This window comes from Opisthocomus hoazin, chromosome W (genome assembly GCF_030867145.1).
Source record: "Opisthocomus hoazin isolate bOpiHoa1 chromosome W, bOpiHoa1.hap1, whole genome shotgun sequence".
Classification (NCBI taxonomy): domain Eukaryota; kingdom Metazoa; phylum Chordata; class Aves; order Opisthocomiformes; family Opisthocomidae; genus Opisthocomus; species Opisthocomus hoazin.
Window position 1 is genome coordinate 35,224,270 of NC_134453.1, and position 12,250 is coordinate 35,236,519.

General features: G+C 45.6%; 1 protein-coding gene across 1 annotated transcript in view; it reads left to right on the forward strand.

The window, feature by feature from the left end:
* LOC142365587 (nuclear cap-binding protein subunit 1-like) overlaps nt 1–12,250 on the forward strand; it is a 45,421-nt gene that overhangs the window by 4,262 nt on the left and 28,909 nt on the right. The window contains exons 5-8 of the mRNA XM_075446492.1: nt 7,162–7,236; nt 8,294–8,397; nt 9,157–9,279; nt 10,546–10,648. Of these exons, the coding sequence (XP_075302607.1) occupies nt 7,162–7,236; nt 8,294–8,397; nt 9,157–9,279; nt 10,546–10,648 (405 nt within the window). The remainder of the gene's footprint in view (nt 1–7,161; nt 7,237–8,293; nt 8,398–9,156; nt 9,280–10,545; nt 10,649–12,250) is intronic.

Here is a 12,250-nt window from a genome sequence, read left to right on the forward strand (position 1 = left end):
AATCTGCTGGTCAGCTGCTGTGGGTGACACCTGTTTAGCTGGTAAGCAGAAATGCAGCTCCCAGAGTACAGAAAACAGAAGCGGTTAGCAGGGCAGTCAGCACACTAGGGAGCTCCAGACAGTGTGGGGCTGTACAGCAATGGTGGTGATGTGCCACAGGGCTCTGTCCCCAGCACTGGTTGGAAACGACACCCCTGGTAAAATTAAAAGCCTTATTCCAGATGGAGCTTTAGAGGAAGAATGTCGCTGTCAAGGTCTGGAGCTGCAGGAATTGCCTGAAGCAGGAGGTAGCGGTGCTTTTGCTTGTGGGAGGTGTGCGCTGGTCAAAAAGCAGAGTCGCCAGGTAAAGGAGCTGTGTAAGGAGGTGAGCAGGCTGTTGCAGCATTAGGGAAGGCAAACGGATCAACAGGGTCTGCGCAGAGACCTTGCAAAGACCAGAGCCTGAGCCATATAGTGCAAGGAAGAAGGGACAGCAAGAAGCTACACTTAAACCAGTGGTGGATGGAGATAGCCAAGATGGGTGAGGTCAGAGACTTGTAACATCTGGAGCAGGAGAAAGGCTCCTTCTCTTCCCTTAGATTTGAACTTGTAGAATCAGTACAGTCCTGTAATAGCTAATGCATGGGAACAGGCTCTGTAAGGGAGGCTTCAAAGCCAGCTGGGCGTGAATTGTGTGTTAGCACCAGGAGGAACCAGTGGATGACAGTGGTTGGAGATCCCTTTCTGCAGGGGATGGAAGCACCCATCTGCTGATCAGACATACGGTTATGGAAGGTTTGTTTCTTGCTAAGGGCCCATATCCAGGATGGTTGTGGAGAGACTGTTAAGACTTGTCTGGCCCTTGGACTATTACCTCTTGCTGCTCATCTACGTGGGCACCAATAACACTGTTGGGGAGACCTGGAATATATCAAGAGTAACTACAGAGCTCTGGGGACAAAGGTGAAGGACATGGGTGGTATTCTCAAACCTACATGAAGAGTGGATGCATTCTGTGAGTTGACATCTGGCTGCATGGCTGGTGTTGCAGGCAGCACTTTGGCTTTTATGACTATGAGACCCTCTGAGGAATAAGGATTGCTAGGGAGAGCCAGGATCCATCTGACAAGGTGAGGCAAGAGCATCTTTACCAACAGGCTTGTCAACCTGGTGAGAATGGCTTTCAACTAGGTATGGTGGGTGATGGAATTCATACCATGAAGTGACACGAGAGAATGAAAAATGGGGTGGAAAGTATGTGGGGCGGGGTGATGGGAGTGAGAAAGCACTTGGAAGAATAAAGCAGGACAAAAGGGTCCCCTTCAAGTGCCTGTGCACAAATGCACACAGCCTGGGAAACAAGCAAAGTGCTAGAGCTCTGTGTGCAGATGGAGAACTGTGATGAGTAGCTGAGCTGTGGTGGGAGAGCTCATATAATCACAGTTCTGTAATGGTTGGATTCAGACTGTTCAGAAAAGACAGGCAGGGAAGAAGAGGAGGGGACTTGCCCTCTATGTGAAGAACCAGATTGAATACATGGACTTCTTCTATGGAATAGGCAACAGGCTGATTGAAAGCTTGTCCGTCAAGATGGGAGGAGAGGCTAGTGAGGGTGACATCATGGTGGGAGTTACAAACTGCCTGATCAGAATCACGAGTGCTGAGGGAGCTGGCAGATGTCCTTGTTGAGCCACTCTCCATCATCTTTGAAAGGTCCTGGAGGACAGGAGAGGTGCCCGAGGACTGGAGAAAGGCCAATGTCACTCCAATCTTCCAAAAGGACAAGAAGGAGGACCCAGGGAACTACAGGCCGGTCAGCCTCACCTCCATCCCGGGAAAGGTGATGGAGTAGCTCATTCTAGAGGTCATCATCAAGCAAGTGGAGGAAAAGAAGGTTATCAGGAGTAGTCAGCATGGATTCACCAAGGGGAAATCATGCTTGCCCAATCTGATAGCTTTCTACAATGACATGACAGGCTGGGTAGATGAGGGGAGAGCCGTGGATGTTGTCTACCTAGACTTCAGCAAGGCTTTCGACACTGTCTCCCCTAACATCCTCCTAGGGAAGCTCAGGAAGTGTGGGCTGGATGAGTGGTCGGTGAGGTGGATTGAGAACTGGCTGAATGGCAGAGCTCAGAGGGTTGTCGTCAGCGGCACTGAGTCTAGTTGGAGGCCGGTAACTAGTGGTGTCCCCCAGGGGTCAGTACTGGGCCCAGTCTTGTTCAACTTCTTCATCAATGACCTGGATGAAGAGTCAGAATGTACCCTCAGCAAGTTTGCTGATGACACAAAACTGTGAGGAGTGGCTGATACACCGGAAGGCTGTGCTGCCATTCAGCGAGACCTGGACAGGCTGGGAAGTTGGGCAGAGAGGAACCTGATGAGGTTCAACAAGGGCAAGTGCAGGGTCCTGCACCTGGGGAGGAACAACCTCATGCATCAGTACAGGCTTGTGGCGGACCTGCTGGAGAGCAGCTCTGCGGAGAGGGACTTGGGTGTGCTGGTGGATGACAAGTTGACCATGAGCCAGCAGTGTGCCCTGGCTGCCAAGAAGGCCAATGGGATCCTGGGGTACATTAAGAAGAGTGTTGCCAGCAGGTCGAGGGAGGTTCTCCTCCCCATCTACTCTGCCCTAGTGAGGCCCCATCTGGAGTACTGTTTCCAGTTCTGGGCTGCCCAGTTCAAGAAAGATGAGGAGCTACTGGAGAGAGTCCAGCGGAGGGCGACGAGGATGATGAGGGGCCTGGAGCAACTGACTTCTCTAGTGGGAGATGTATGATTCCTCGCTTCAGTTAGTTTCCACAATATAAGTACCCTGAATACGTATGTGGTTACAATATATAAGTACCATGAATACGTCTGTGGTTAGCTAACAATGTTATTCCTATTTACCATTGCTTAATAGTTAATGATTGGAAACTTAATTGTTCGTTCCTACTAATGTCCAGATAGGTAGGGCTGTGCAAGGGACATAGCAGCATTGTTCATGTTTATGGTTAACTGATTTCACCACCTTGGTTACAGGATCCTGGGATGCATTAGGAGGAGTATGACCAGTAGGTCGAGGGAGGTTCTTCTCCCCCTCTGCACTGCCCTAGTGAGGCCCCATCTCGAGTACTCTGTGTAGTTCTGGGCTCCCCAGTTCAAGAAAGATGAGGAGCTACTGGAGAGAGTCCAGCGGAGGTCTACGAGGATGATGAGGGGCCTGGAGCATCTCTCCTACGAGGAAAGGCTGAGGGAGCTGGGCTTGTTTAGCCTGAAGAAGAGAAGGCTGAGAGGGGACCTTATAAATGCCTGTAAATATCTGAAGGTTGGGTGTCAGGAGGATGGAGCCAGACTCTTTTCAGTGGTGCCCAGAGACAGGACAAGGGGCAATGGGCACAAACTGAAGCATAGGAAATTCCATCTGAACATGAGGAAGAACTTCTTCCCTCTGAGGGTGACGGAGCAGTGGAACAGGCTGCCCAGAGAGGTTGTGGAGTCTCCTTCTCTGGAGATATTCAAGACCTGCCTGGACAAGGTCCTATGCAGCCTGCTCTAGGTGACCCTGCTTTGGCAGGGGGGTTGGACTAGATGACCCACAGAGGTCCCTTCCAACCCCTAACATCCTGTGATTCTGTAATTAGAAAGCAGTCAGTCATCTTTAAACAACTGGAAGAATTCTCCGAATGACAGGCCCTGTTCTTTGTGGAGGACTTAAACATCCCTGACATCTGCTGGAAGGGCAACACAGAGGGATGCAAGTAGTCAAGGAGATTTCTGGAGTTTGTCAGGAATAACTTCTTGACACAGGTACCGTACGGGCCAACCAGGAGTGACACACAGATTAATCTGCTGTTCACTAACAAGAAAGAATAGGCTTGGCTGTAGCGACCATGAAATAGTGGAGCTCAAGATCCTGAGGGGAGTGAGGAAGGAGAGTAGCAGAGTACAGATCCTAGACTTCAGGAGAGCAGATGTGGTCTTATTCAGGGGACTGGTAGGGAGGATCCCATGACAGACAGCTCTGAAGGGCAAAGGAACTCCAAAGAGCAGCCAAGTCTTTAAGGACACCCTCGTTCAAGTACATGAATGGTCTATCCTGATACTCAGGAAACCAAGTAGGCCAGCTTGGCTAATCAGGGAGATCATAACTGAGGTCCAATGCAAAAGGATGTGCACAGGAGGTGGAAGCAAGGACAGTCTACAAAGGAGGAATTTAGAAACATTTCTTGGGCATGCAGGAACGGTATTAGGAAAACCAAAGCTCAACTTGAATTGAGATCTGCAAAGGACATAAAGGGCAATGAGAGCTTCTGTTGCTACATTATCAGTAAAAGAATAAACAAGGAAAATGCAGGCCTGCAGCTGAATGGGGCAGGTGATTTAGTGACAGCAGAGGTTGCTAAGGTACTGTACTGGGTTTGCATGGCAAGGTTTTGGTAGCAGGGGGGCTACAGGGGTAGATTCTGTGAGAAGCTGCTAGAAGCTTCCCCAGTGTCTGATAGAGCCAATGCCAGACAGCTCCAAATGGACCCGCTGCTGGCCAAGGCCGAGCCCATCAGTGATGGTGGTAGCGCCTCTGTGATAACGTATTTAAGAAGGGGGAAAAAAATCTGCATAACAGCAATTTGTAGCAGGAGAGAGAGGAGTGAGAATATATGAGAGAAACAACTCTGCAGACGCCAAGGTCAGCGAAGAAGGAGGGGGAGGAGGTGCTCCAGGCACTGGAGCAGAGATTCACCTGCAACCTGTGGAGAAGGCCATGGTGAGGCAGGCTATCCCCCTGCAGCTTGTGGAGGACCCCACGCCAGAGCAGGTGGATGTACCCTGAAAGAGGATGAGACCCTGTGGAGAGCCTGTGCTGGAGCAGGCTCCTGCCAGGACCTGTGGACCCATGGAGAGAGAAGCCCACGCTGAAGCAGGTTTGCTGGCAGGACTTGTGACCCCGTGTGGGACCCACGCTGGAGCATGGTGTTCCTGAAGGAAGTTCCGTGGAAAGGGCCCATGTTGGAGCAGTTCGTGGAGGACTGTCTCCCATGGGAGGGACCCCATGCTGGAGCAGGGGAAGAGGAAAGAGCAGCAGAGGCAATGTGTGAGGAATTGACTGCAACCCCCATTCCCCATCCCCCTGTACCGCTCGGGTGGAGGAGGTAGAGAATTCGGGAGTAAAGTTGAGCCCAGGAAAAAGGAAGGGGTGGGAGGAAGGTGTTTTTAAGATTTGATTTTATTTCTCATCCTGCTCTGATTTGATTGGCAATAAATTAAATTAATTTCCCCGAGTTGAGTCTGTTTTGCCCGTGATGGTAGTTGCTGAGTGATCTCTCCCTATCCTTATCTTGACCCACGAGCCTTTCATCATATTTTTTCTCTCCCCTGTCCAGCTGAGGAGGGGGAGTGATAGAATGGCTTTTGTGGGCATCTAGCATCCAGCCAGGCTAAACCACGTCAGGTACTCAATGCCTTTTTTGCCTCAGCTTTCACAAACATGGTCTCCTGAGTCTCTGTGCTTAGAGATAGTGTTCAAGGAGGAGAAGAATTACCAGTAGTGGAAGAGGATCAAGTCAGGAATCTCTTCAGAAATCTCAACCCATACAAATTCATGGGACCAAATGGGATGCATCTGAGGGTGCTGGGAGAGCTGGGCGATTTCATTGTGAAGCTGCTCTCTGTTGTCTTTGAAAGGCTGTGTAGATCAGGAGACGCCCCCGATAATTGAAGAAAGGCAAATGTTGCACCCATTTTCAGAAAAGGCCAACAGAACAATCTGTGGAACTCTAAGCCTGTCAGTCTCGTTTTGGTCCCTGGGAAAATCATGGAGTGAGTCTTCTTGGAACGCATTTCTGAGCACAAGGGATAAGAAGGTGACTGGGAACAGTCAGTATGAGTTTACCAAGGGTAAATCATGCCTGACCAACCTCATTGCCTTGTATAATAAAAGGACTAAATTTGTGGATGAGGGGAGAGCAGTGAGTGTCGTCCACCTTGACTTCATAAAAGCTTTTTATGTGGTCTCCTACAGAAACCTTGTATCCAAATTGGATTGTTATGGTGTAGATGGATGAAAACCTGTCTGGTTTGTCAGGCTCAGAGAGTAGTGGTTAATGGTTTATACTCTACCTGGAGCCTGGTTACAAGTGGAGTACTACAGGGGTCAATCCTGGGACCTGTCCTGTATAAGATCTTTATCAATGACCTGGAGGAGACAGAATGCACCCTCATCAAGCTTGCAGATGACATTGCATTTGGGAGTGCAGTTGATATGCTTGAGGACAGGGCTGTCATTCAGAGGGACCTATTCAGGCTGGAGAAATGGCCTCAGAGGAACCTCCCAAAATTCTACAAGGACAAACACAGAGTCCTGTACTTGGAATGAACTAACTCCCTGCAATGTTGCAGGGTTGCAGGTGGGGGACTGACTGGCTGGGGAGCAGCTCTGCTGAAAAGGACTTGGGGATCCTGCTGGACAATAGGCTAAACAAAAGCCAGCAGTGTGCCTTGGCAGTGACAAAGGCCAAACAGTATCCTGGGCAGTGTCAACAGGAGCGCATCCAGTAGATTGAGGGAAGTGATTATTCCCCTTTACTTGGCACTTGTTAGACCTCATCTAGAGCACTGTGTCCAGTTTTAGCCCCCCCAATACAAGACAGACATTGAGAAACTGGTGGGAGTTAATCAGATGACCACCAAGCTGAGGGCTGCAGCACATGCTCTGTGAGGAGGGGCTGAGGGAACTGTGCTTGTTCAGCCTGGAGGAAAGAAGGCTTCAGGGGGACCTAACAGCAGCCTTCTAATACCTACAAGGAGGTTACTGAGAGGACAAGGCCAGTCTCCTTACTGAGGTGCATGACAGGAGGACGAGAGACAGTGGCCACAAATTTAAACAGGGGAGGTTCCATCTGGATATAAAGCAAAATAATTCATTGTGAGGATAAGCACTAGAGCAGGGGCCCAGAGAAGTTGTGGCATCTCCATCCTTGGAGGTTTTCAGAACTGGTTGGACAAAACCTTGAGTGACCTAGTTTGAATTAATTGTTGACCATGCTTTGAGCAGGAAGTTGGAGTATGTAGCCTCCTGAGATTCTTTCCAACCTGAATGATTTTATGAATTGTGGTTTTCCAGTGAATGTTCCCTACCTGTTGTATTAGAACACAAATACATTTGTTAGAAATTACCATGTGGGTTTTTTTTTTCTTTGATAGGTCAGACTGTCTTACTCAGGACCTTGAGAAGCCCAAATCCAAATTTGTGAGAGAGGTTTTGGAAAAATGCATGAGGTAAGTAAGACTTCCGAACATCTTGCTTTTGTAGTTACGTTGAATTGAAGTTCGGCTATTGCTTCCAGGTAATGATGCATTCCTTTTAATGTGTCTCTTGTCTTAAGCATACATATTTTCTCAGTTAACTTTTTTAGCTGAAGTCTGTTCTGTTGTCTTGCTCAGTTTTGTTCTAGTGTATCTGTTGTAGGGCACTGCTTTTCCTAGTGGACTGGGGGACAAATAGGTGGAGCAAGTGGAGGTGACATCCTTCTAGGTACAAATTAAGAAGGCTTTACTTTTTCTGCCTGGGGATAGGTAAAAAGAGTTGATAACAGGGCAGTCGGGGAAGGAAAAAGAGTTCATGTAATTTGCCGGAAAACAGTGGTTATTTACAGAAATAGGGGGGTTTATTATATCCCTAGTTTAAGATAAATAAGTATCTTGATTGTTCTGGGCATCTCCGATTCTCATGGACATTAAAAAGAAGCTGCAAAAGCACAACAGCTGTCAGGATTAGGCTAATGATTGTGGAAATGGGGGGTATAGGAGAGTGCAAGAGCAAAATGTTCATAGAACCTATGTAATTCAGTATTTTACATGGAACAAGCTTACCTGTTGTTTTGTGAGAGTTTAATATATGAAGTGTGAAATTGTCATGCTGCAAAAAGATTTCATTTTGTCTGTGGCTCCTTTTGATTTTACTGCGAATTTAGTAGAGGAATTCAGTGTTTGTAAGGTAAGTAAGATGGAAGGTAAAATGAAGCCATTTGGTTTAATCTTCCCCGCCCCCCCCCCGTCCTGCTTTTAATACCAGTATTTTACCACATGTCCCCGTAGCATCTTAGACTTGTGTGAGGATGAAATTCTAGTATTAAGCATCTACTAGAAAGTTTTGATCGTTAGCTCTTACTATATGTCAGGAACTACCATTGCAATGAGTAAACATTTTGATTTTATATTTTTTTTGCACAGTCCAAATTAAAAAATAGGAAAAATACTTTAAATTAGTGAGTTGAGTTAGCCCTGATGATGATATGCCGTAATAATTCTACTGCTGTGAAACTTACTTTTGTAGGCTTTCCTACCGTCAGCGAATAATAGACATCGTTCCTCCAAGCTTTTCTGTCCTCAGTCCTGCAAAACCAGCGTGTCTTTACAAATATGGAGATGAAGGCAACAGTAAGTATTTAAGTTACTGAAACTTTAATTCCAAGCAAATTGTTTCAAAGCAAGAGAATGTCCTAGCTTGAGTGTCAAGTCACTTAACTTCATGAAGGAGAACTGAACTGAAATAAATATGCTTGATTTTGATCTAGTGCTACGTCTGGATCTTTCTAATCTAAACCTTTTTTTAAGAAACAAAAAAAAGTCTAGCTGTATGAAGTTAAATCACGCTGAGGTGACTGCAGTCTAGGTGCTACAGCATTGCTTTGGTTTGCCAGGAGTATGAAAAAAGAAAATTTCGTTTATTTCCATCATTCAGGCAGAATGAATGTAGCAAGAAATAATATGGACTTGTTTTTGAATGAATGGGGCACTTAATAAAAAATTTTACTCAACAAATTTGGTTTAATGACGCAAGCAGAGATGCAGCAAATCATGTGAAGAATCTGTCATTATCAAAGGCAGAGATAAGTGAGAAAATGCAGGTAAGTATTGTATTTTTGAGAAGCTGATGGAAATTAGAATGGAGTTTTAATCAGGGGAGTTATTTGCCCCTCAACTCTGAAGGTGCTAGAAAAGGGCTTGAATTTGTGAAGAACAGGAAATCCGTTGACGGATTTTATGGAATGGTCATGTGGACAGTGGTATTGGGAGCAGCAAGTTTTGGGGGTAGCTGGGAAGTGTGCATGCTTCTCTGAGTAACACACTGATGTAAAAATACTCATTCCATCCTAGACTTGAAAAGGATTATATGAATTTTCTGTTTTCATTTAGGGTCTCTTCCTGGGTATGCTGTAGCACTCTGTTTAACGATTGCAATTAAAAATAAGGCCAGTAACGATGAAATCTTCAACATTTTAAAAGATGTGCCTAATCCAAATAAGGATGATGACGATGGTAAGGACATCTGATATTAGGGATTGCAAGGTTGTCATTAGTTTTGCATCTAAACCATTTTGCTGTCCTGTAGTTATGGTTTCTGCTGCTAATTGAACTGTATGCTTTCCTTTCTAGTAGTTGGTTTCAATTTAACAAAAAATGGAAGTAACATACAATTGTCAGTGTTTCTTCTGTTCTTGTCATGTACAGAGACAGGTCTGTTCTAGTTAATAGAAGCAACCTGGCCCTTGATGTGGGTTCTGCTAATTATCCACAGAGGTGACATGAAGGATATTTAACATTTTTCTTTGCCTTCAGCATTAGAGCTCATTTCATGGTGTCAGCTTTGTCCCAAAGATCCAGTGCCTTTGTCCCACTTGAGAGCTTGATATAGACCCATAGCAGTTAAAGCTAGCACCCTGGCTATCTTAGCTTTCCCTAGGTCTAAATTAAACTGGCATTCTCACAATAGGACTTTGCTCGAGTTCTTTCCAGCTTTGCTGTTGGTCCAGCCACACCTAATGCTCGACTTCCAAAGCAAATGTGCTCTTGGGGTCTGAAAGGAGTGTGAGCTACAGGTTTGAGAAGTGATCTTTAAAACATAGGGACAGTTTGGGTAATACTGCAATTCTTGTAAGTGTTCTGTTATGCAGGCACAGAGCAGAAGTGAGCCCTTTTTTGCTTGAGAGATAGTATTGTTTTCCTTGATTTGCTATAAAGACCACGTAGTAATTGATGTTCCTTTTCTTACCCGTTGTTGCCAGCAGGTCTACAGCATTGTCCAGGGGATTCAGAACCATTCACCTCAAGTGTCCCGCATCCCCTACACACAATTGGTGCCCCCCTTCCCCAACCATTACAAATACCCAACCTCTGTATTATAATCATCTGTGGCTTCCTCTCTTCTCATCCATTCCCCCTTTCCCATGCTCTATGGCCTGCCTTGTCTCCAACCCAATGCAGACTTCTGCAGCGTCTTCAGCTGTTGTTCCCTGCTTCTCTCCATCAGTGCCGTTTGATTCCACTAGCATGGCTGTCTCTCTGCTGTTATTTCTCATTAACCTGGAACTATTTCTACATGTTTTCTCCATGACAGGTGGAAGTCCCAAGAACTGCACCTTTTAGAAGATATTTACTAACTCCCTGTTCAGCCTTGCAAAATCCAGTCGCTGAAACTTAATTTATTGTTTTAATTAATTTTACAAAAATTATCTTTAAAGATTTTGGAGCAACTTAAAACCTCTACTTGAAGTACTTACTGTTTTAACTTTAAATAACTTGCAGATGAAGGATTCACCTTCAATCCTTTGAAAATAGAAGTTTTTGTACAGACTCTGCTCCATCTAGCTGCGAAGTCTTTCAGCCACTCCTTCAGTGCTCTTGCTAAGTAAGTGTGGTATGCGTGTTATTTTGGGCTTACAGAACCATTTCATTCCGACAGTGAAGTGCCTGATAAAATAACTAATCTACAAGCTTCAGTAACATTTTAGATGCTACACAATGTGATGTGACGGTGTGTTTTGGGCAGAGGCAGTAACACTACTAGTTCAAGACCCGCCTGGACAAGGTCCTATGCAGCCTGCTGTAGGCGACCCTGCTTCGGCAGGGGGTTTGGACTAGATGACCCACAGAGGTCCCTTCCAACCCCTACCATTCTGTGATTCTGTGTGATTCTGTGAAAATTAGGTTACATAGCTGAATGGAGTTATTAACAAGACCATACACATTTTAAGCATGTTGATTGCATTAAGGTGAGGGTTCTGTCTGCTTTAAGTCTCTTGCAAGTACAAAGATACATATCAATTTGAGGTTTTCCTTTCGTCACATCTGGGGATATCAGTGTTCTTCACCTGAGCATGACTCTGAGCACGACTCTGAGCACATCCTTGAATATCTGATTCTACCAGTAGCCCTGTAGGGGTTCTAAAATAGAGACTATTTGGTACTCAGTCACTGCACAGAAGCAATTAGGCCTTTCCTGGAGTTTAATGTTGGCAGAAAGTGCGAGAGGAAACATACATCTGTGCAGTGGAGAATGCTGTAAATGCCTGTTATTGAAATAAAAAACCCAAAATCTTTGTAGCTTTCTCAAATGCAAATGCTACTCTTGAAATTGAGCTGAAATAAATCCCCTTGTAGCCTACAAAGATGTCCTTCAGCCCAACTCTCATCTTGCTTTTGTTTCTAACAAAAGGTATTGCACCATGAGTTAGTTGCTTGCACAAGCATACTGCTGTTGGGTTGTGCTGTTGTGTTTAAATCAATCAGTAACATGCAGATTAGTCAGTTGGTTAAAAAAAACCAAAACAAACAAACAAAAAACGAACGGAGGGGAAATAATTTGTGTGACAATTCATCAACTCACTAAGTGTGTAGATATTTCTGTATGTGACTCCTAATTATGAAAATTTAATCCAGCTAAAATATGAACAGGACATTGAGTTGCTGGACTGTGTCCAAAGAAGAGCAACGAAGCTGGTGAAGGGTCTAGAGAACAAGTCCTATGAGGAGCAGCTGAAGGAGCTGGGGCTGTTTAGTCTGGAGAAGAGGAGGCTCAGGGGAGACCCTATTGCTGTCTACAGCTACCTGAAAGGAGGTTGTAGTGAGGCAGGTGTTGGTCTCCTCTCCCAAGTAACTAGCGACAGGATGAGAGGCAATGGCCCCAAGTTGCGTCAGGGGAGGTTTAGATTGGACATTAGGAAAACTTTCTTTACTGAAAGAGCGGTCAGGCATTGGAACAGGCTGCCCAGGGAAGTGGTGGAGTCACCATCCCTGGAGGCGTTAAAAAACCGTGTAGATATGGTACTTCGGGACATGGTTTAGTAGGCATGATGATGTTGGGGTGACAGTTGGACTTGATGATCTTAGAGGTCTTTTCCAACCTTAATGATTCTATTCTGTGATTCTGTTCTATTCTATGAAGAGAGTTGATAGGAAGTCTTAAGTAATCTTTCTAACAAGCGTGGTGTGTTATGATTCTTTGTGCATA